This window comes from Ricinus communis, chromosome 5, assembly GCF_019578655.1.
Source record: "Ricinus communis isolate WT05 ecotype wild-type chromosome 5, ASM1957865v1, whole genome shotgun sequence".
Lineage (NCBI taxonomy): Eukaryota > Viridiplantae > Streptophyta > Magnoliopsida > Malpighiales > Euphorbiaceae > Ricinus > Ricinus communis.
The window spans coordinates 14,096,425-14,122,092 of NC_063260.1; the positions used below are offsets into that span (position 1 = coordinate 14,096,425).

The 25,668-nt window shown below is 30.1% G+C and overlaps 2 protein-coding genes across 3 annotated transcripts; one reads left to right on the forward strand and one right to left on the reverse strand.

Annotated features, from left to right (window-relative positions):
* Positions 1 to 4,415: 4,415 nt before the first annotated feature.
* Positions 4,416 to 10,086, forward strand: LOC8279865 (NAC domain-containing protein 7). The gene is made up of 4 exons (XM_002532525.4): positions 4,416 to 5,365; positions 7,478 to 7,660; positions 7,750 to 8,024; positions 9,137 to 10,086. Exons 2-4 carry the CDS (start codon positions 7,501 to 7,503, stop codon positions 9,779 to 9,781), a joined length of 1,080 nt encoding a protein of 359 aa, XP_002532571.1. The 5' UTR covers positions 4,416 to 5,365; positions 7,478 to 7,500; the 3' UTR covers positions 9,782 to 10,086.
* A 7,690-nt stretch (positions 10,087 to 17,776) lies between these two features.
* On the reverse strand, positions 17,777 to 23,087 carry LOC8279864 (thylakoid lumenal protein TL20.3, chloroplastic). 2 transcript variants are annotated; one of them, XM_002532526.4, is made up of 7 exons: positions 22,755 to 23,087; positions 22,469 to 22,670; positions 22,347 to 22,376; positions 21,899 to 22,005; positions 18,687 to 18,721; positions 18,314 to 18,442; positions 17,777 to 18,174 (listed from the first exon to the last, which is right to left on the reverse strand). In XM_002532526.4, the coding sequence occupies exons 1-7, from the start codon at positions 22,900 to 22,902 to the stop codon at positions 17,983 to 17,985; spliced, it is 843 nt and encodes a 280-aa protein (XP_002532572.2). In that variant the 5' UTR covers positions 22,903 to 23,087; the 3' UTR covers positions 17,777 to 17,982. The 2 variants fall into 2 exon arrangements, with proteins under 2 accessions (XP_002532572.2, XP_048230247.1); XM_048374290.1 differs by having other exon boundaries at positions 22,469 to 22,674; positions 22,755 to 22,896.
* Positions 23,088 to 25,668: the final 2,581 nt, after the last annotated feature.

Here is a 25,668-nt window from a genome sequence, read left to right on the forward strand (position 1 = left end):
AGAAAATTATAAAGTTTGTCATTAAAGACCTTCAAAATAAACATTATCCTAGAACGGGTGGCTCGGCTTGAAAGGTGAGTATGGCTGTGTATTGTAAATTTAATTTCCTGAATAATTAAAAGTAAAATTTGGAGAGTTGTCGCTATCGAGAATATAAGGTCGGTTGGTGGGGTCAGAAAATTGAGGAACAAAAATAAAAATATCTTTCGAAGGAAATAAAAATAAAAAATTACAGACCAACCAACCAGAGGCCGCGTGCAATTGCTGGTAAGGACTTAGATAGTATTTCTTTTATCAAAAAGCCCACCAAACCTTAAAATGTCACCAAACCTTGTGTTGTCCAGCAATAATCAATTTTTTTAAGTTAAAAAACAAAAAAAGAACAATTATATATTCTATGATTTCTACGAATTTTAAATTTGCACTTTTAGGAACCAAACAATTAGTTGTTTTTAAGGTTGTTATTATTTTACTGGCCTTTTTGGTGTGCTTTTGATCGAGCTTGTTGACTGTTTAGAGAGAGAGAGAGAGAGAGAGAGAGACAATAGAGAGTTGGTCCTTAACAACATGCTAATATTATTTCTGCAAGTTAGATTATTGTTTAGTATTTTTTTGGACTAATGGGTTTTGATGGAAAATATTTCTTGCGCTCTAAATAACACCGATTTGATAAGGTGCATTGGCCATATGTATGTCCTGTGCAATTGTAAATAGGTTAACACAGAGTAAGAGAGAACTGATTGTTTCTGTTTTGAATAGTTATATTAAGATGTTTGGTTGATTTTTTGAACATCAACTTATAGTTTTTATAATATACAACAACTCTAATTCACAACAATTTGAATGTATAACTTCACTAATAGCTCTTAATTTTAGAATCTATTTGGTTGGGCTGCACCTAGTAGCTGATAGATGATAAATTAAATAATTTAGTAAACTTTTATTAACAGTTGCTGTTAGTATATTAAATAATCATTGAGAGTATAATTTATTTTATTATAATATTTTAATATTATAAGAATAATTTATAATAATTAAAAATTATAATTAATTTTAGATCAATCCACTCACTCGACTTCTTGTATTTAAAGTGATTAATATATCTCTAATGATACTATTGTTTCTTAGCATTAGGGAAAAAGATTCAGGTAAAATATACACTTCTTCGAGAATGAAAAAATCAAAGCCATCTACTTTCATTTAGTATTTTTTGAATTAAATTCCTTGATTTCTCGATACTCAATCATTCTTTTTTTGCAGATTGAATTCACCCCTACAGTCCCATATATATATATATATATTATGAGATTTAATTTTTTTTTGATACATGTGCTTAATTTTTGACATGTAAGATTTTTATTTTGACATGTATACTATTTTTGATAAATAAGATTTAAGTTTATGTGTAATTTTATAGTTTATGTGTACAACTTTTGACACATAAACTTTTTATTTTGACATGTGTTTATATTTCTAATTAAACACTGACTCTAATTTTAAAAAATAGCATATTTATTATATTTTAATATCATATTAACTAATAAATAATTTTCTAATCAGATAATGATACTAATTCTATCTTAAAAAATTACATATTAGTTATATTTTAATATTATATTAACTAACAAAATAGTTTCCTAATTAGATAATGATACTAATTCTATTCTAAAAATAACATATTAATTATATTTTAATATAATATTAATTAATAAATTAGTTTTTTAATTAGATAATAATTCTAACTAAAAAATAACATCTTATATTATATTTTTACTATTATATTTATTAATAAATTAATTTTTGATTATATAATAAAATTTTAATTTTTAAAATAGTAAAATCAATTATAGTATTAAGTTATATAATACTAAAATCAATAAATAAAAATTTTAAAATAATTTTATATTTTGTACTAATAAAATTTTTAAATGTTTAAAAATAAAAATATTTACAAATAGTTTGCTATTTTTTTAAAATATTATAAATTCTATTAAATTATATACATCAACTTAATTTTATAATCGGAAATAATAATAATGGTCGTGCAAAATCACGGGTAAACGACTAATATTTAGTAATTTTTAAAATTTTTCTTGGTATTAGGGATCATCTAGCTCAATTATATTATTATTAAAAATATTTATAAGAAATATTAAAATCTAAATCCCACTAATAACAGAATTCTAATTTTAAATGCCATAATTATATATATTATAATTATTTAATTATTAAGTACACTTTAAAATGATAATTATTTATCATAATTAATAAAAATTAATTATATAAAATTTAAAGTAAGTTATTATTAATAAATTTAATAAAGATAATATTAGTTTAAAAAAATAAAAAGATCAAAGCAGCTATCAATTGATAAGAAAAAATATTAAATTAGCGCTTAGCAGTTAATTGAAACTAAATCAACTATCAGTTGTTGATTCTTACGCCTTACCAAACAACTTAATATAGCTCTTTAGTGAGAAACTCAGCTGCACAAAACTTTTGAAACAACCACCTCTTAAAATGAATAAGCCACCTTTTTATTATTTACTTAATATTATTTATTATCTTGTAATATCAATTTCTAATAACTTATATTAAACTCTTTTACAAATAAATAATAATTTAAGGTATTTCTTATATCTCTTATAAATAACTTATATCTCTTTAAGGTCTTCCTTTGTTTTATTCATATTATTTTATTTTGATCACTAAATACAAATTTTTAAGATTTGTTTGATTTTTCCTTTGTTATTATTAATTTCTGGTTTATCCTTTTATAGATATTTAGATGTTCTTTATGGAGATTATACTCTTTACAAGACTTGAATCTTCTTTTATGAATATATTTATAAAATCTAGTAGAGCTAGTGAAAATATTTTTGTTGACATTCTTGCAATTGAATTCATTTAAAAGCCAAACATTCAATTTGTGGTTTAAAATAACCATTGAAATGAGCGAGATGATCGTTGAGTTGCAAATTAAATGAGCTCTATTAACAAGATTGATGAATATGAATATAAGTTTTTACTATGCAAATGAGATTTTTCTTTGAATATGAACATAATTGAATATTTTATCAGTAATATTTAATAATAATCTAACAAACACTTAACATCAATCAGCTACCAACTATCGGATTATTTATTTTTTTCTTTTTGCTTTTCATTTTCTATTACTTGTCCTCTTAAAAAATAAAAAATAAAAAATAAAAAATAAAATTCTATCTATTGAAACAAGATATTATGCGTATTTTAATTTGTATACAATGGCATTACATTTTTTTGCTCTAGTCTTTTTCCTTCAACGGATTGACTATCAGATGATTTACGACCCGATGTGTAGTCGCCATATTTAAAAATTCTCAACTCCATTGTCAACAATATTTCAAAAGCTATGGTTTGCACTACAACATTAATTATTTTTTACAATTTTCAGTAAAAACAAGTTATAAAGGAAACTCGCAAAACTCTGGTCATGTTTTCTGTTGTGTTATTTGGTAGAGATCAGTACTTAAGCAATTGCCTAAATGCATAGAACAAAAACCAAAAATTATATATCGGTTATTACTGACAGGCTCTCTGTTCCTCGTTGAATATAAAGGAAGGAGGTCTAACCTGTAAATGAAGCACAACCGATCCATCCATCGGTTAGTTCTTAAAAGAAGAAGGAAAACAAGCTCTAGTGTTTTCCCATTTAATTAAAGACCAAAAATTAAAATTTAAAGATCAGGCAATTACCTCAAAATTCAGAAAGCATAAGCAGCACCGTTTCTTCTCAAGTGATAGGTCCAACCCTAGTCTCGATACAAGTCTAATTAATATAATTTAAAATAGTAATGATCTTAATTATTAAAGTGTATATTACATTAGTCAAAATATTATTAAGAATAAACATAAAGTTATTCAAATATTAGTCAATCTTGACTGCAAAGAAATTGTCGAGAATATTTTGTACAACATCATATAGCTATTACATTTGATAAAGAATATATATATATATATATATAGTGGATTATATACTAAACAAAAAGAAATTGGTATTGGTATATAATATTTTTGAAATTTTGTTTAAATAACAAATTATCTCAGTAATTATGAAAATAGAATGTAAAATTCATATGCACATAAAAGAAATTGATGTAATAGAGGGAATCACAAAACAATATTGGAATTGGTTTATTATTGTTTTTATAATATATATATATATATATATATATATATATATAAAGAGTAGGTGAAATGTGAAAAGAAAAGGGTGGAATGAGATGCAAAACCCTAGCCCCGTATGTCCCCTGCAACAGAGAACCAACATCTAGAAAAAAGTAATTAATATACAATATATCATCATTAGTCTGATCGTGTACACCACGCGGATTGAAGTGGACAAATACACTTATATAATTACGATTACAAAATCCAGTATAGCACCCAAAAATATCATCCCTCAATCGATTATCATTATTTACATGAATATATTAATTAATAAATGATTAATTAAATTCAAACTATTTTCCCGATTGATATTTATTCTACTCTTTATATATATATATATATATATAAAATATACTTTATATATATTTGGTGCAACATACTTTATTATTTGTCGTGCGAAAAGCAAGTCCTTTTAAAGAAGCAGTACTCCTAACTCTTCGTCACCGTCTGATCTTCACATCTGCACTTCTCTCTCTTTCAACTTCAAATATTGAACATTCTCTTGCTGTTGTCTCTGTCAGTTGCTGGTGGAGGTTGCCGCCTCCTCTCTCTCTCTCTCTCTCTGTGTCGCTCAAGTGAAACCCTTTCTCTGTGTCTCTCTCTTACGATTAAGCATATAGCTTGAGGCATTATCCGCCTCCCTTTTTTGGCGCAAAGCTTTTCCAGCAATCAAGCTTCCACTTAACAGATAAAGCAGAAAGAGAGAGAGAGAGATAGAAAGATGTATTATTAGGGCATGTGTGTGTTTCTACTCATTTCCGTTTCTTTGCTTCTTATTTAACCCTATTTCTCTCTCTCTCTCTCTTCTCCCATTTCTCTTCCTTTCTTTTTTCTTTTTTCCTTTTCTTTGCCTTTTCTCTTCCTCGGGATCTGATTTCTCTTTCTTCTCTACTCTCTCGATCCTTTGTACAAACACTTGTTGGACTTTACTTCAATTCCCGAGGAACACTTTTTATTCCATCTTTCTTGTTCCCTTCCTTTCTGGCGTTCTCTTTCTTTTTTTGTCTGGTTCAGTAGTTTTTCACAAAAGTTGAAAAAAGACAGTGATAGAAGCTGCAGCTTAAAGTGTTTCTTGTCTTTAAGTCGATCGGAAGCAGATCTAAAGCAGGAGTTTTCACTCGGTTAGGGTATTACTCTACGGACGATTGTCAAGGTGGGACGCTATATTTTAATTGTCTTCTTCTTCTTCTTCTTCTTATGGGTGCACTATATCTTTTCTGGATTGATTTATTTCATTTCATGATTTACTTTTCTTTGTAACCTTTTTTTTTCTTTTCCTAATGATAATCACTGAGGTCGGAGGATGCCTTAGTTTCAAGCAAAGCAAAAGTATAGCAAGATTTTCATCTAATATATCTAGTGATACAAAACATCAAGTTTTTACAAATTACCTTTCTTTCTTTTTCTTTTTCTTTTTTCTCTTTATATTTGAGCTTGATCAGACTACTTCTGCTGGTATATTTCCGTTCCATGCATATATAAACAAAGGGCAAGCAAGACTGATCTGTTCTTCCAGAGTTTCTAATTGTTTATCATATGGTTTTTCCTTCTTCATTTTAAGATTTTTGTGCTTTAGATCCCACTTATTGTGCTCCTACTTCATTGCTTTAGAGTCGATCCTTTCGTTTCTCTATTAAGATTGAAGGATTCACACTTGTTTGCAGGATGAATCTTTAATTGCATTGTTTGTGGTGCATATTCATTATGTGTTGCTGTTGTTTATTGTTGAAAAATTGTTATACCACATATATATATATATATATATATATATATATATATAAGGCTTATCTAGATATATATACCAGGACACTGACTATCCTTATCATGTACAAGGTGACATCTTGCATATGATGTTCTATAATAATTTTGTCATTTGATTATATAATTCCTCCTTGCATGTTTCACAAAATAAAGCTATCAAATTTTTGATTCCCTATCCTATCCACCATTCACTTTTCTGAGTGGAGAAAACACTTTTTCTTTTGTTTACTAAACTTCATTCATGTCATGTGTGAGATAAATTTTTTAATTTTATTTTCGGGTTTCATTTCTAACTGAGGGCATTCGAGTGAACTTAAATTCTATAACCAAAAGTTAATTAACTTATGGGATAATTTAATTTAATTTAATCTATATTCTATTTTCTTTATTGAGATTATCGAGCTCCTTAAATATGCTTGCAGTATCAAATTTCAGTTGTTAATTAAATTATGCCATTTTGCTCAATGAAAAACTTAATTTTTATTGTATATGATTTCATATTAAATAGTTTGATATGCCACATGATTTGTGGTTCTTTATTTCTGTTTAAGTAGACTTCTTCTCAGGTAAATTGTCTCTCTCTATATATATAATTATACAGTGGCCATCTGTTCCTTTTCTTTTCCCTCTTAGAATTAATCTCGGTTTTGCTCTTATATTCTGGTTTTAGCTTTACTAAATAAATCGTATCAAATATCTCTGAAAACATAGGCTTGACTTTGAAACATATACATATATTTATTTTAACCAAAAATACTTTCGATTCTTCAACTGGTATATTTTTTCAATCGTTTTTGTTAATCCTTTATTACTTGCAGCATAATAATTGTAAGCATTTTTTTTTTTAAAAGGCATAAGTTTTTTAAAAATAATTGCATAATATATCTTTCAGATAAGGATTACACTCATTTTTCCCTTTTTTTTTTTTTTTAAACTAAGACAGTTCATTTCTTGTTTACTATTCAAGTAGGCAAAGCACTATGGCTTAAACCTATTAATAATTTTACAGAATTGTGGTTATGAAATAAGACCCTCATTGATCTTGGTTGACGAGATTGCTTGCTTTTTATTATGTTCAATAAGTACTGTTAAAATAAGTTTCCAAAATTAGAGACATTAATTCTGGATTAGTTAAAGACAATGATTAATAGTTTACTGGATGTTAAGAAATTTAACCTCCTTTCCAATTTGTTGACGTAGTGTTGCAACAGTATGTCTGTCTAATCATTGTCATTGCAATACCTTTATGGTCAGCATTATGTTACTGTGACAATAGCAAACATAAATCATAGAACTTGAAATGGATGTGGAAAACTTGGGAAACACAAACTTAATTCATATCTCTTTCGGATAATTCTTGTCTAATAGGAGACAGATATGATCCTGAATTATGTTACGAAGTCCAAGTTCAAAATCATTACATTATTGAATGTTCATCTTGGTGTTACTATTCTAGCTCTTGAAGCTTGTAACATTGATGATCATATGGCATATTTTACTGCAGGTTCTTAGTTCTTGTGAAAGAGTATGAATGCCTTTTCGCATGTTCCCCCAGGCTTTAGATTCCATCCAACGGATGAGGAACTTGTTGATTACTATCTCAGAAAAAAAGTAGCTTCAAAAAGGATTGATCTTGATGTTATCAAGGATGTTGATCTTTATAAGATTGAGCCATGGGATCTTCAAGGTTATATAACTTCTACTATTATCGCGAATGACGATACAGTGTCAATAAATTTCTAGCTTCATATATTGATTTGTTTTCTTTTCTTGTAGAGTTATGCAAAATTCCAGGAACTGAAGAGCAGAATGAATGGTATTTCTTCAGCCACAAAGATAAGAAATATCCGACTGGAACTCGAACTAATAGAGCAACAAAAGCTGGGTTCTGGAAAGCTACAGGAAGAGACAAGGCCATCTATGCGAGGCATAGCTTGATTGGCATGAGAAAAACCTTAGTTTTCTACAAAGGTAGAGCTCCAAATGGACAAAAGTCTGACTGGATCATGCATGAATATCGACTAGAAACAAATGAAAATGGAACTCCTCAGGCACGTATTCAATTTTCTAACTTTTTCTATTTTTCAGTACAAGTTCATATTTACATGAACAACAACATATACATATAATAGCACAAAGGAAAGTGAAATAAGATAATTCACGCTATGAAATTTCTGATCCTGTATTTGACCTTTGTAATCCTGAAATGAGATTTAACTACTTGCTTTAAAAATTGAATCCAGGACATTGAGCTCCTTTATACTTTGACAAAGATGTATGAATAGTTCTTTATGATGTAATAACTGTTGCAATACAAAAGATTGGACTATCACAGAGCTTATGACAACATACATTTATTTATAAAATAAACCAGACCTATGGACTATAGAAATTTTAATAAACCAATGAAAAAATCTTACCTACTTTAGATATATTTCCTCATCAAGAAATTATTAGGTAGATTTAGTTTACCATGCCATCCATCTGTAGAAAAAACCAATTGTATAGTGACATGTGATATTATCTATTAATTGTTGCATTTGTGTTGATTGATTTTTTTTTTAATCATGGATTATTAATGTTAATAAATAATACCACATGTCAATATGTAATTAGTTTTGTCTACGGATAACATGGTAGACTGAGTCTATCTAAGAATTTTATTTTTCTCAATTATATACCAAACTGATGGATGATTGGTATATATTTATTAATATTTTTAAATAATTAAATATATGTCAATCATCTAATCTAAAATATAAAATACTTATATATATACATGACATTTTCTTATTCATTGCGACATATATACCTGATTAGTTAAATATTATCCTAAATTTAATTGTTAGAAAGTGTAGCCATTGAGCTCAATAGTTGAATGCCTACCTCGTAATGCAGAAGGGCAGGAGGATCTCATACTCCTCAAAAGTTTCTGAAGTACCAAAAAGAAAAAGAAAAGAAAGGGGAAAATGTACCTCTATAGAAGTTCTAAATATATATTAAAAAAGAATCACGCAAAATTTGATTCGGAATTTTTGATAGTAGTAGCTTTTCTTTTAGACTCTTTATTTCTTGAACATTTTATCAGTAACCAATAGATGAAGCAATGCATAATTAAGGTATAAATAGTGTCCCTAATAAGGTATTAATGTTGTTGCACCAGGAAGAAGGATGGGTAGTGTGCAGGGTTTTCAAGAAAAGAATGCCAACAGTGAGGAAAGTTGGCGAGTATGACTCTCCCTGTTGGTACGATGACCAGGTCTCATTCATGCCAGAACTTGATTCTCCAAGGCGAATAACTCAACCTTATGCAACATTCCTTCATCATTATCCCTGCAAGCAAGAGTTTGAATTACAGCAATACAGTATACCTCATGACCCTTTCCTCCAGCTTCCTCAACTAGAGAGCCCTAAAGTTCCACAGTCAGCTGCCAGCGCGAATTGCGGCTCAGTAGTTCCATATGGTTATGACAGGAACAATGGGAGCACCTTGCAGTCCTCAACTCTTACACAGGAAGAACAAGTTCAACAAACCCATCACCAAAATTTGAACTCAATTTACCATAACAATGGTGAGCAAGCTGTAGATCAAGTAACTGATTGGCGGGTTCTTGACAAGTTCGTCGCGTCTCAGCTGAGCCATGAGGATAATGCTTCCAAGGAAGGCAACTACTCAAATGCCGCCGCGGCAGCCTTTCATGTGGCCCAGCAGATGAATTTGCTTGCTAATGAATCAAAAAGGCCTGAACTTGTGCAGGAATACGCCTCGACGTCCAGATCAAGTTGCCAAATTGATCTATGGAAATGATCAGAGAATATACATATAAATATATATGATAGTTACTAGAGGATGCATACTAATTAATTATAGGTATTACAGTTTATATGATGAAAAGACTTCTTGATGATGATCAAAGAGGCTGTACATAATAAAACTAAAATGGTATTTGCATTAGCTGCCATTGGACTTATTGTGTCCATCATATCCATTGGACTTATTGTGTCCACTGGATAATATTATATATATATATTGATGATAAGTAGAAGGATCTACTATATAGAGTACAAATTGCAAAACGCAAATAAATTAGTACTCTGCGTATGAATTGCTAAGCTTTGCCTGGGGACTGACTCAGCTATTAAACGTTGAATGTATTTGCCTTCAATTCAGATTTGAAGGTCTTTTTATATTGTTATTTCTTTTTCTTTTTTTCTATTTAGATTATATATACATATGTCCCTGTAATATTGTAATGAAATGAGGACTTGTTTCCTTTGCTTTATAAACGGTAACAGCTTGTGCTTATTGTTAGCAATAATTCTCTTTGGGTAATTTTAGGGGTGCACTTTTCCATATTGACTTATCTTCAGTGCCTATTCAGAATCTAAGTTGAAAAGAAAGTATCCTTCCTCTTGATTCGAACTCCCCCTTCTTTCCTTATGCAAGAAACGCTGAAATTGCAAGTTATATGGTACAATTGCTGCTGCCATTATCAGTGTTTTTTAGTAATAAATCTTTTAAGCAAAAGAAAATACAGAAAGGATGCTGACATATCAAATTGCTGAAAACTATGAAAATGTCGGAAACGACATCATAATTCAGATATCAAATGAAACAAAAGTTATATATCTTTGGACCCAAAAATGTCAAACTATAATGGCTACAGGCTAAACTCGGTGTAGGTATGTATTTTCCCAACTCCCAAACTTGGGGAAACCGAAGGTATTTATTTTGGCAATAAGAAATTTCAGGGTATGAAATGGAATTGGTTGTGGAGTAGACGACCAAGTTTCCAGCCAATGCTAGATGAATATATTTCATCCAAAGCATGCTCACAAGAAGTTATTTGGATTGTTAGTTGTCTACTATTATACTAAAGGAATGTTTAACCTAAAAAGATTTCACACACTCTAATTATTTCACATTCAAAAGAAATTCTTTAAGGGGAAGAGACTGCAGGGGTCCTATAAACCCTAGATTTCCAACAATGAGGCAGAAAATCAACTGCTAAACTATTAACCCAATGACATTCTACATTGTTTTAAGTTAGCTGCTGCCTTACCTTTAATTTAGTTTGAACTCCAAAATCATCCCCTATTAGTTTCAGCTAAAGAAGTTTAGACGTCTTGGTTTATATACTAACATCCACAATATATATATATATATATATATATTACTCAAAGTATAATTCAAATGAAAGCTATGAATGGAGTTGCTAGTCTAGTGTGCAAAGCGTCCCTAACAACTGAAATAATTCAATAAAAAATGCAGCTAGTTGTATATGCTAGTGAAAGCCTGTTACAGTAAATTCTTTGGTGAGAACTTTAATTAGGCAAATCTTTAGAATCTGAAGAACCTTTTCCCCACTTTATTCACAAATACATACATACCTGTGCAAGAAGGTTAACTAAGAACCTGAAGCTCCTTTTCTTGTCACACATACCAATTTCTTGTCCATCCAATAAATGCCCACTGTATGTCGTAATCTTCAAGATCGATAACCAAAGTTGAGAAGCACGCAAGAAATGGATATGTAAAAAGATTACCAAACTTCAATCACCCAACTCATCAGCTTCTTTAAGTTGGGGTGCGAGAAACAGCTAGCCAGAGATGTGGATGATCGAAGAGAAAGAAGAAGAAGAAGTATTGACCGCATTAAAATAGATATTGAAAAGTTTACGTGGGTTTAAATACTGGATATGGAGGAAAGCACATGAACTTTAGAGCTTTCATTATGGGCAACAAGACTAACTAGAAAGAAAAGTATGTTTGTTTGGCTGTTATTGACCTGGTGGACACAAACTCTTTACTTGGGTTGAATCGAGCATTAAATTTAAAGCAATGAAAATTTTCCCAAGGCAAGCGACATAATGAGTGGGCGTGCTTTCAAGGACTCATCAAGAAAGAGAGAGAGAGAGAGAGAGAGAGAGAGAGAGACATAAGGGGCAAAAAAGAAGAGTTTTATGCTAACCAGCTTTGACATGCAGTCCTTTCTCATTTAGATTTTTATGCCAAATTTTTCAGTGTTACTTCTTGGCCCTTTCAGAACCACAGATTTAGCGCGTTGTTCGTAATTAATGCAAAAATAACAGGATGTTGTTGAATACTTGTATGATTTCTTGCGTTTTGTAATTCAGGACAATTGGGATTTTTATTTTCTTGATCACCTAACAAGTCATTCTTGATTATAGCTGTTTTTTTTTTGTTCAAAACAAGAAAAAGATGGCATTAACAAAAATGTCTACTTGTAAAAAAACAATTGTAGATTTCACAAATTTCAAGGTATAAAAGAGAAAAAAAATCCACTCTTTATCATTCATATAACTTTTTCTTTTTACGAATCGTTTATGAATAAAAAAAGAATCAAAATTTGCCTTTTTCTTCAATATCTTTCATCTCAAGTGAGGATAGAGGAGTTATATAAATTAAGCACTCCCCCACAACCACAATATGACTGTCCTTGCAAAGCTCAAAAATAAGCAAGACATGCGCATTGATGCAATGTGTGTGAGTGAATAATTAGGGTTTACAATTAAAAATGTTGTTTGTAGAATAAGCAAAGATAACATGAATGATTGACCATGTGAGATAATACGGCAGCTTCCATGTGAGGCACCCATTATTACAGTGACTCCTTAGTCACTGTATTCCAGACCTCCACAGTTCTCGGAGCCGAAACCTCCTAATTTTGACTTGTCACTCATGTATTTCAATATTAAGTCTAATCTTCTTTATCCTGAAATTATAAGCAATTAATAGGTACTCTATGTTAAATTTTTACTGTAAACATATAAGTAGCTACTCCCTCTCCCTTAATTTCAGCTATATTATCTATGAATCTACGATAATGTGTAGGGGTATACCTTTTTTTTTAATTGTAAATTAGGAACTTAAAATCTAATTAAATTAAAGACTTAAAATATAAACCTTTCACTAGGTTAAATATATCAAGTCAAGTCTACAAAGTCAGGTCTATCCCTGGTGTTAAATAAACGCTAATTGACAAGAATTGAGCCCAAAAATGTTTAGCCGCTTTGATAATAAACAAAATAAATAGCCATCTTCTTATTAGAACAGTTTGTAACAACCAATATATAATTTATACAGGAACTATTTTTAAGTATGATCTACAAAAAGTTAAATTAAAATTGCTAACATTTAATTATTTATTAAATTGAAATTATTCGTACATTTATATGATACCAAAAATGTAGCCTTTCACAAAAAGAATTATTTCTTATATTTCTTGGATGTAAGACTTCTTTTTCTTATTAAATGAGATCTTATTACGATTCGAAACCATAACATGTTTGAAAATATATAATTTTAGTATGATTGAAGCAAAATCCATTCTTAATTACTACTTAAATAGTCTACTATGTATTAGAAGCAATTAATTATACAAATTGGTAGCAAACAAGTTATGCATGTACGGTATGATTGGTAGTATCTACTTAAAAGTATAGACAGCAGAAATAGTAACAGAGAAAGAGAGGTGCAGCAGTGGCCTAGTTGATGGCCTGATCAGATAAGAGCTCTCAATTTGGCATGAGAAGTAGTGGGTTTTAGGAAAGACATGCATATATATATTTGTCGCTTGGGAAGGGAAAAAAGGAAAGAGAAATGACTGGGAAAGAGGGCACATTCCTTGATTGGCAACACTTGAGGGCCAACCCATCAAGGAGACAGCAAATTCTCATATTGTTGATTCATATGTTTTTATTACATTATTTTACATTTTTCTTGGTCGTTTTCTTTTCTTTATGGTCCACTTTGAATAAAAGGAAAAGTAAAGAGTAAGCCAACTTGATTGGTTCCTTTAATTAATAGTTCATCGATGCTTGACTTGAGAGTTGAGATACAGGCTTTATCTGCCTGTACTTGTGCTCTATTCCATGACATCATATTACACAATGCCTTTTATCCTTAATAATTAATTAATATTAGATATCTCTTTTATTAGTTGACCTTTACCTTTCAAGATTTGCCTCCTTTGTTTTTTTTTTTTTTTTTTGAAACTAAGATTTGCCTTCTAATTATTGGGAAACCAATAATTCACATTAAATCTCATGAAAGATAGCATAATATTTAGAATCTTGTATTAGATTTTGTTGATAATAGTATAATCTTTCTTTAAACCAATGGCATTGATCATTCTTAGACAAAAATTATCAGCAAGAATCCGCACATAATTATTATATAGTATATTTTATTTGAACTTTTCACTTATAAATTAAATCTTGATTTAAAATATGAAATTAGACGAATTTAAATTTAAAAAATTAACATAGCTGAATGGATTATGCTGCCTCTTTGTTATGAATTAATCAATATTGAAATAACAAGAAATATAATTGGTTAAGATACTTGTTTTTCCTTCTTTTGTTTTGCTATAAATCTGAAAGTATAAGAATTGCATGAATATAAAATCTGATTTACGGGAATACTAAATATTACCCAAAATGGAAAAACGAACCCTGCTGTTCTTATATTTTCTTTAAAATTTCTTCGTAGATGTTAACAAATTTTCTCAGCAACCAAATTTTCTTGCAGGAAACTGATAGGAATAAGTATTGAAGCAGACAACCGTGCTTTCTATTTGGAGCAGGGTGTGTCTCAACTTGCCTAGCTACAAGAGCTAAAACTTTGAGATATATCTAACATTAGGAAGCTAGCATGAGATTTCTCCCTTCATCTGGGATGGAATTGGCTTGCCATGCCTCCAATATCTAGAGAGAAAAGAAGAAACAATTATAAGGCAACATGAAAGCCCTAAAAAAATCATAGATACCAGCATGCAGGCCTAACAATGATTACTCAACTGTGTACATGTCCCACATGCACATGCCCTACATTTAAGTTATTTTCTTCTTGTTTTATATATACATATCCTTTTATGTACTGAAATTTGAAGTAAAAAAAAAAAAGGTGTAACAAATAATTAATTTGGATTAAATAAATGAGCAGTTACAATTTCTAATAAAAAAAATTTAACAAGGAATTTAATAATCCTCTAATTCTTCTTTTCATAGAAAGAAGATTGATTTTTTTTTTTTTTTTTTATAAAGTTGTAGTGCAAATTTGAAATCTGAGAACTTGATTAGCTTATTCCCGAATGTAAATGTAGATTTATTCAAGAGCTTGAATAGCTTGATTCCAAAATGGAAGGTTCTCTTGACTTGATTTGAAGATATGTAATTTAAGGGCATAAGTTGTTTGCCTATTCTTGAGTTGGATAGGCTTTTAATGTTTGGGGAGCGATGAATACGACTTTTGAAGATTAGTAGTGTGAAGGTTTAAGTACTTGTTAATATGTATATGTGAAGTAGATGCATGAGTCTTGGTTTTTAAGAAGTTGTATAGAGTTGCCAACTTTTATTTGCATACCTTTAATTCTTGACAATTTGGAGGCAGTTTTCTCTGATTTTGCTCTTTTTAGAAAAGAAATTATTGGAATTTTTGAGTCGTAATCTGAGTGTAAATGGAGATTTGCAATTCAAAGGCTTGAATAACTTGATCCCAAATTGAAAATTCTGGACTTGATCTGAAAATTTGTAATCCAAAGGTATAAACTGTTTGCTTATTCTATAATCAGAGAATGAAGTTTTTAATTTCTGAGCAGTGATGGATATAACTTGTTAAAGTCTTTATAGTTTATATGAAGGCAATTATAGTAGTCTTATTTCTTAAAGGTGTTCTCTAGAACTTGCACAACCTCAATTGGATGTGATATTGCGAAATTTTTGTAGTCTGGAGGCGTTTTGCAGAGCTTTGCGGCTTAGAGACTAAATGCTTCTTCCTCCTTCCAGATAAACTCTCCTGAAACTGTGTTTATAAAGGATCTGAATAATGTTGAATTTGACCTCAAACTTTGCAGTAAGTTCTAATTTGGCCTTTTTCTTACCTTTATAACTAGTTTAGCTCCTTTTTTTTTTTAATAGGTTCAATAATTTAACTCTATTTTGAACCAATAAATTGGACGCGCTGTAATAAAAACATGAAAAAATAGTTAAATTAAGCTCAGACAATAATTAAGGGACAAAATTATAACATCTAATCCCACATTGATAAGTAATTATGGGTTTTTAGTTACTACTAACACTTAGAAATCGACCTTTAGACCACATGAACAGATCCGAAACCGTCTCTAATTGCTGACTCAGCAATTCATATAAATTAAAATTTTATAAAGATAAAACCTAACCACAAGTTAAATGACTAACTTTTATTCTATTGTAAAAGTAAAATTCTAAATTATTATAATTTTATTAAATCCATCGAAGCCAATTTGTCACTGCCACCGGCTTTTTTCCACCACCGTGATACCTTAAGAACAAATAATAACCAACAATATTACCATAAAACAAAATATAAACGTAATTTGCATCCTAACACTATCACCATGCCTTTGGCCTCCACATTATTACCTCCACTGTTCAATTAAAAATATTTAACGCATAATCACCACGGATATTTACAAACACATCAATCTATTACTACATGAGATCAAACAACACAATCTAAGATACTAAAGTTACTACCATCAGAATTAAATCACACCAACATTAACTTCTTTATTTACTAGACCAATAATTAAAAACCAAACATACATAATAAATATTTAATATATAAATTTTAAATTAAAAAAATTAAATCAATTATAATTAAATTATTTCTAGAAAATGTCCAATTGAATTCGCGCAAAAAGTTGAATAGCCAAAAAATGTTAGATAGCCAAATTATACTTTTATAGCATGTGCAAATAATTCTCTAAAAAAAAAAGCTAAATTGGGCCTATTTAAAAAATTCAGAAACTAGATTGGCTATAAAGATATAAAAGAGGGGGTTAAATTAAGCATGACTGCAAGTATATATAATATAATGTCCAAATGGAACCTTATTATGAATTAAGAAGGTGTAATTATGGTAAGAATAGATTCTTTTAAATTAAGCAAGTAATACACTTAACCATGTATATAAAAGACACTTAATCATTGTTGAGAATAAATATTTTAAGTTAGAAGAAGTGCATATGTATCGGCAATATATATATATCTTACGATTTAGGGATGCATATATATTGACAAATTAATCTCATATGGGCAAGGTGATTTAGAGTTTAAATTTAGTGGGATTAATTTAATTTAAAATTAGTAACTAGATAAAACTAATAATACACAGATTTAATTTGAAATTTCTATTCCTACAATATATATATATATATATATATATATATATATATATATATATATATATATATATGTAATATTCTTATTAAGTAATTATTAATCTAATATAATTAAATTATCCTAGAAAATAAATAAATAAATTATTCAATTAAAATAAATTATTTTTAATAAATAATAATTAAATAAAATAAACATATAAAATTTAGTATTAATAATGCATCATTAAAAATATTTCAGAAATTTTATAATTTTATATAAATTCATTTGGATTCTAATTATTGATTAAGTTTATAAAACATATAATATCATATAAATTTCTCCCATACGATAAAAAATACTTATAAGATAATCAATTTTTTTATCACATTATAATACTAATTAATTAAATATTTTTATATTATATAATTTATAATAATAATAATACTAATTTACAAGAATAAAAAATATATACATATATATATATAAGGAGGCGGTCCAACAATGGAACCCCTGCAATAAAACAGATCCCAAAACTGTACTTCACGATTCTAGGCATTCAGTTTTGAGCTTTGAAATCTTCCGTGACAAAAGGGTAAGGGTATAGATACGATCTGCAGACTACAGCATATGCAACTCATAGAAACGATTTGGAAATTTTATCTTTTCATGTTTAAAACATAACAAAAAATAACTGATAATTCCTGTTTCTCCTTTTTCCAACTTTCGTAGCTGTATCATTCATAATCTCTCAAGTAAATTAAGCAGTATTCTGATTTTGATTTCCATATATTTACATGGATACAGGATGGTTTCCCATGCGGTCAGTGAAGTGTCATGCGATCACTTTGCATCACAAAGACCAGTGGCTTCATCGCAGAAACCATCGCGATCAAGTAGTTTCTGAGGTGGAGCGCTTAAAAGTGGAGAAGATGGACTGCCATATGCATTTCGCCTGCTGTTTCCGCAACCTAAGCTTTTTCTGGTGCTTACCCCTGTGATCGAATTTGTTCCATTTGCATACTTGCAAAGCGCCTATGGAAAAAAGAAACAACTCGAATCACTTGGACATTTAACAGTTTTTTAATTTGAAGATCATTAAGCAGGAAAAATAACCTCAACAAGTCTTAGTTAGCAGCCATGTATTAAGCAACAAAAATGTAAAGAGTGATACCTGCTTCTGTGTGAGATCTATAACAGCATCACTGAAGTCAGCACCTTCAATGATGGCACCTCCGAGATCACTTCGAGTGAGGACCGATCTAACAAGCACTGCGTTGGTGAGATTAGCTTCATTGAGAACCTGTTAAGTAATGGCAGAAGCCTCAGGCATCAGTTTTCATTGTCCTCGCTGTTTTTAAAAGATGGAAAGTTTATATTTGGACAATTGCAGCACTAAATCAAACATCCCATGGCCAGCAACCGCTACCAAATGCTTGGAGGTTGGGAAACAAGCATTCAAGTAATTAAACAACTCTCAAAATGGGATATCCTAATATATGAAACTATGCTATTATGTATGAAGAGTAAAGGATCTCGAGTCGTACCATTCGATCCATTAAGGTGTCGCTCAGATCTGCACCTGTTAGTTGTCAAAGAAATGAACAAATTAACGAGGCCATTTTCTTCTAGAAGTCCAAGAGCAAAAGATGCAAGGGATTATCATTCTTCCAAGACCAGACTTGGGTGCTCCATATGATGCCCAATATAATCATGAAACAGGACAAAAACAAGAAGACAACTTCTTCTTACAATTTAGAATGTGGATCATAAGCAAATCAGGTTCCACTTGAAGTATTCTAAACTCCGAAAGAAGGCATGGCTTTAATATCATTTGTAATAGATCAATTCAGCACTTTTGACAACTTGTTAATCATGATTTTATTAAATATATCAATTAATTAGCTTAGTGGAACTTAAGAATATATGTTACGGGCTACAGCAACTCGTAAGCTTAAGCACTTCATACCGGCTAAAACCTATTAATAATCTATTACATGCCTCAAATAGGTCCGGAGTCAACTTTTAAATCTCATTTCCGCTTTAAAAGTTATTAAAATGACATTACCTTTTTCTTTTAGATTCTATGAGATTTAAATTCCACCACCCATTAAATATCATTATTTGAATATCTAAAATTATATTAAAATCTATCAAATTTCCGAATCATAGATAGAAGGCTAAAACAGTTAGTTCAATTAAATCACATAAATCAACTATATATATACACGTGATGATTATGCCTATAATTAAAGCATATTATTTACAAGTTTCAAATTTTCTTAATTTGTATTATGCAATGCGATGCCCTTGAACAAACTTCAACCTTTAAAAGTAACAATAACAAGTAGTTTTTTTTTCAAAAGAAAAGAAAATTTTCAAGACTAAATTTCTAAAAGATTCAACTATAATTGAATAGGAAATAGATGTTTTTGGATTTGTAGTACTTTTCATGTCACGGCTAAGCATTAAGCTTTTCTTGTAAAATTAAAATTTTAATTTGGACATTGTCCCATCTTGTTAGAAGATCATTGAATTTTGAACTTTGACGCAGGGTGTTTCAACGGACAGAATCGGGCTATTCAGATATATATGAACAAAATAAGAAATGATTTTCAGAAAAGGAACATTTTACGAAATAATATTTAAAAATCCTAAAATAAAAATAGAAAAGGAAATAAATAAATTGGTGACTGGGGATTCTTATAGAAGGGTGTGCTTGTGAACTGCGGACGTCCTCGTTCTTGAATGCCGTCCTTATATCAAGAGACTGGGGGAACTAAATTCTTCAATCTTTACGAATAAATTAAAAGTAAAAAAGGTTAGTTTGTTGATTTGGGTTTTAGACTTGGGCTATATTTTCTGTTTACAGTCTTATTGATGTTCTGTTTATGGCATGACTATGACGTTCCTATTCGTTACGATCGAGTTATAATCCTTTTTCACAAGAAAGAAAGATTTTTCCCCTTTCTTTTTTCCCATCAACTCTAATTATTTACTGGGTGGTTGTCTTTTTTCCTGTATTTGATCTACGCATACTATTATGGGTATTCTCTTCTTGATTTTGTCTCGTCTACTTCATCATTTGGATCTTTTCTTGTGGAATGATTTTATATCTATTTTTTAAAAATCACTCCATTATGGTTTATTGATCGAATTATGTGTTCAAGACAAAGTATTGCCTCTACTGTTGTTTGGAAAGTCTAAAATACAAGAAATTCTTTTTGATTAAGTTTCATGCTTGGTAGGCTTGTAGTTCCTTTATCTTAAAAACAATGAAGCAGTTTGCAAGAAACACAATCATGCCAAAATTGACACGGTTTTGTAGGAATTGGATTGAGTTGAATTCTTACACATGATGTCTTCTAAACAAGGACTTAATTTGTGTTGCCTTTAGTTTCCTACTTCATAGGAAGAGGGAATTCTAGGAGAAACTAAGTTTGTTAGATATGTTACTTATTTAAGGTTATATAAACTAAAAGAAAGAACCTCTGCTATTAAATTCTTATAATGTAGATAGGACTGCTAGATATAGTGGTAATTGTGATGGTTGTATATTGTATTTTTTTATTTTCATTTCTTCCACCTTAATATTGGAAGAAATTGTTTAGCATTCTTGTTTAAGTCCTCCCATAGTGCTTTTTGTTTAATGGTTTATGGTTTTATTTATCCTTATTTATGGAAATTATCGGCTAGTGCAGATACTTATTAAAAGTGTTGAAGTTGTAGCAGTCGACAATGACCTTCAGATAAAGGATTTAATTCAACAATATTGCATTTAGAAAATAGATTTGGTTCTTCTACAATGAGTTCTAAGAGGTTGGCTGTTCGCCATTTTCCTATCGGCTGTGGTTGTAAGAGATTTTTCTCAAAAGGGTTGAACAGCTTGGTACAGTCTGAGGTGTGCGGCTCAACAGATGACCCAAAGCCTAATGGCAAGTCAATAGTTCCTATTGAGAAGAAGGAAGAGCTTAGATTAGCAACAAAGGATGAACTGCTACAAACATTTTCACAAGATTCTCTGGATAATGCTAGAATGGTCAGCCCATCAAAAGCTTCAGTTTGTCAAAGTACCGAGTTTCCCAACGAAAATGCACAGATAGTGGCTCCAATTTGTATGCCACAGAGAAGGATTTTAGCTGTTCGACGCTTCCCTCAAGATTGTGGAAGGAAGATTAAAGTTGCTCCACAAGTTTCTAGAGTGGCCTCAGAATCTATTGCTTTAGAAACCAATGCTAGAGTACAATATGCCTGATGTTAAGAAGGCACTATTCAGAAAGCAAGGTGAGGCAACTAGGAACAATCAGTGTCAAAAGAATGCCGCAATTACGGGTCAAAGTAATATGTTGCAATCAAATTCTGAATGCTCGGAGATTAAGAAGAAGAAAGTTCACAAAAATGACAAAGACAAATGTCTTGTTGGAAAATTTGCTGGCCAGAATAGTATGAAGGCACCGCGAGAGGTAACCCTTCTTATTGGCAGTTCCCTAGGCATCATGTGATAGTGCAAGCATTGTTGGGTGGACGGGACTGTCCATGGAGACAAAGGAAAAGGATATCCAAATCGAAACCAGTGGGTAACATGGCCAAAAGCACACCAAAAAACCAAAATATACAGAACATGATTAGTAAAATATAGTCCAGGGGAGAAGGTGGATATTTTGGATAATTTTTTGGGAACATTTTCTAAAGCTAATAGAAAGTTTTCGCAGATTGTATTAGAGTTATGCTACAATATAAAGGGTTTGAGCAAGTTTACCTGTAAAATTTGCCTTGTAAGCAACTGCTTTCTCCAGGTATGCACCATTGAATGTTGAACCGCTAAAGTCAGATTCTCTCATATCAGCTGATGTGAAATTGGCTCTTCTGTATCAGCAATTTAGATGTTTGTAAGCACATAAAAAGAACCAACATATTTAGTCATAGAGTTTCAGTCAAGAAGTAGAATGAATGTATGGTGCAGTATTATGATTCAAGATTTTCATTTCATTGTAGAGCAATAGTACTGCTGATGATATAGGAGTAATATTGATTCACTTATACAAGACAATTATTTGGTGAATTTTGTGACAGTTTTTTTCCACTTGACATGTATGCTGCAAATTTGTCTTCTATATATATGATTTTGCAATTAAATTTACTCGCCTAATTTGATAAATGGATGCATTTCATAGACAAAAGAAGAAATAAAGAATGGAAGGAACTACCTGAAATTTTCATTCACATGCACTGCTTTCCTGCATAGCAAACAAATAATAAGCAAACTCAATTTACCTCAAACAAGAACGCAACAGAAAATGCAGAAAATAGCATCATGAAGAAATTAAACCTGAGATCTGCAGAGCCAAACTGGGCAGCTGATCCTATACCAAATTCACCTCGAAGCTCTGCTTCAAACTTGTTGAGATCAGCAGCAGCAGGCGAACCAAAGCCCAAGTTAACAGCAGCAGCAGCTGCCAATGCAGTTGAAACTAATGTTCTCCAGTTCTTGGGTTTAGAATGATGAACCTTGTATCTAGTTGTGGAACAATCTGCCTTTTCAAGGAAAACTCAGTCAGCATCAGAAACTTATAAAAGGTTAATATAGCCGTAAAGATCACTGTATATTTACTTACCAAGAATTCGGTCTTCTCTTTCTGTGGCTAGTTGACAAAGTATGTGAAATGGCTTGGATTGAGAGGGCAGATGGTATGGAGATCTTGAGGATGAAGGAGATATGTTTACGGATTTAATGGATAATGGGGATATAGAAGTGAATGCCATTGGAAAGATTTCCTTTGTTTTTTCTTTTCTTTTCTTTTTTTATTGTTTTGAGTTATGCTGAGGATGAAAATGCAAGAGAAGGAAAATAGAGCAAGAAATGGATAGTGGCAAGTGAAATTTGTCACCTCTTACTGGCGTTGGTCCACTTGTTTGTGCACTGGCTAAGGATAGATACACGTTTTGTTAGGTTATTTGGCTGTTGGATTGCCACTTGTTACTTATTTAACATGAATATGCTCCACTGCCTCTTCATATTTCCATCTTAAATTAACTCCTCCAATAATATCACTTGATCTAATTTTGTGTCTATCTATTTATCAATTTGTGTATCTTCTCTCCTTTTACTTAAATTACTTGTTATTTACTGTGTGTTGCGTTGTCTCCTTATTATTATTATTATCATTATTATTATTATTCAAAGAATTAAAGTTATATTCTTCTATAACAAATTTATATGTATAAAATATTAATAATTGAAATAAAAATATAAAATATTACTATAGATAAAATTCCAGAATAATAAATCTTAATTATTTAAATATTCTATAACTAATCTTAAAATAAAATAAGATATCTACTATTTAAATTATTTAATTTTAAAAAATAATTTATTAGTTATATATCAGTTAAAAAAATTTTAATATCGAAAAATTTTATATCATTTCCTCGTGTTAATAAATTTTTAAGTTAATATTAAAAATTAAAATTTTAAATTCAAAAAGCATAAATGCATTTTGCCTTTTCATAATGCCATGGTAACAAATTTTAACACATAACAAATTTTCATTAGACAAGTGTTAAAAGTTTATTTAAGCAACTTTAGAACTCAACTTTTCTATATAGATTTGATAAAAAAAAAAAAACTCATATACAATTCAAGCTCATGAACTTTTCAATTATTATGTATGGTTTCTTTCACTTTAATGCATTTTCTGTTGATAGACTTTTGCTTGTATATCATGTTGAAATCACATAATGCAAGATTATCAATCTTAATTCAAAAACGGAGTTATATAATAGGGTTTACTTTAGGCTTAAAATTGAAATATTAATGGACTAATAACAGTTTATTCATATAGTGCTTGTTTTCTATTGTAGGAGATTAGAGTTCAAATCTTGAACATTGTCCTTGAGGGCTGTAAAGAGCAATACCCGAAACCATTTCTGGTGGATGGATTAAGTTTGTGGATCCTATCAAAGGCATTACTAAAAGAACCACCACCATATCTTTCTATAAAGTAGCATCAATTTGAGAAGTGATTGCCAACTTTCTTGGGATAATTGTGATTATTTGGACAGACAATTCAATAGGCTTAAGGGAATACGTTAGATAGTTCTGTTGGTCGTTATGCATGTTCTGTAATTATTGAAGAATGGATCGTGGCTTCTTAGAATGTCTACTTTAAGACTGAAGTATCTTAATAGTGCAGTGCTTTATTCTTTTCTTCTTCTTCTTCTTTTTCCAAAACTTAGAAAATTCCATAAGGAAAGTATTACAGCAGAAATTTAAGGATTCAAATGTTAATCCCAAATTTCTTTTGGCTTGAAAACCCTTTACTATTCTAATTATTTGTTGAATTTCAACTTTTCAATTTGATGTTATTATGAACTAATAAAACTAAAGCCTGTTTAACAAAATAAAGGATTCAAAACTAACATTTAAATTGGAGAAGACAAAATAGAGAAAGGGAGAAAAAGAAGTGGCTTGAAAATAATTCTTTTTTGTTTTCTCAAATGGGCTAATTTTTCATTCTATGGGCAAAAATGTAATGAAATAGTTAGTATGGTAGAGTTATGCCGCTTCGTGTCTAAATGGAGGCAAATAATGTAAATAGTAAAACCTAATCTCTTGGCTGACTCTTAACGGGCCACTCTAGGGTCTCATCAACAGTCCCAGGCTCAGATACATGTTAAGCCTTAGGGCTCCAAAAAGATAAGGTAGCAATGCAACCGTTGTCCATATCAATAGTTTTTCTTGTGACTAAAGTGGGCTACAAGAATTTAGGTCTCCAAAGTTACCCGACTTTACATCAGTTTTATTTAGGCTTATCCGCCTGATCTTCTTTTATGGTTCTTACTTGGGAAGACCTCACTCAATGGCTTATTTCTAGAGGATTGAATAATAGATATAACCAGTTCATAAGAAAGAATTGATATTGCTGAAGCCTCAAGTATATAGCATTATGGTGATTACGCAGTTGAAATATCAAAAGGCATAGTCCATTTGGCTCCTACTTAATAACTTATTATAACCTACTAAAGGTACTCAACCAAACCGATAATTTGACTAGTCTAAAAATTTGATTAAAATCAATTAGAATATATTGATTTTAAATTATCTTGGATTGAAAATGATTTAGAAAAATTTAAAATCGAGAACGAGTAAAAATGGGCTGGATTCAATTTTAGATATAGTAAAATTCGATCCAATCCAATGTAAAAGTAAAAATTAAAACCATAAATAGGATATAACTTAAATGACATTTTATCATTTTAATATTATATATATATATGTATACTTTCTTTTATAAAACTAAAATTTTTAGATAATGATTTCTCTTTTTTAGTTTGTTGGTCTCTCTTCTCTAATATTCATAATTTTTCTTAATTTCACTTTTTTGTTAATAATACGGAATTTTAATCTATATATTATTTAATTCTATATATTCATCTCATCTAACTATATAATCACATATAATTTTTTTTTTTTACTTTTCTTCTTAAGGTCTATCAATTTTATATAAATAGAATTTTATTTCGAATTAT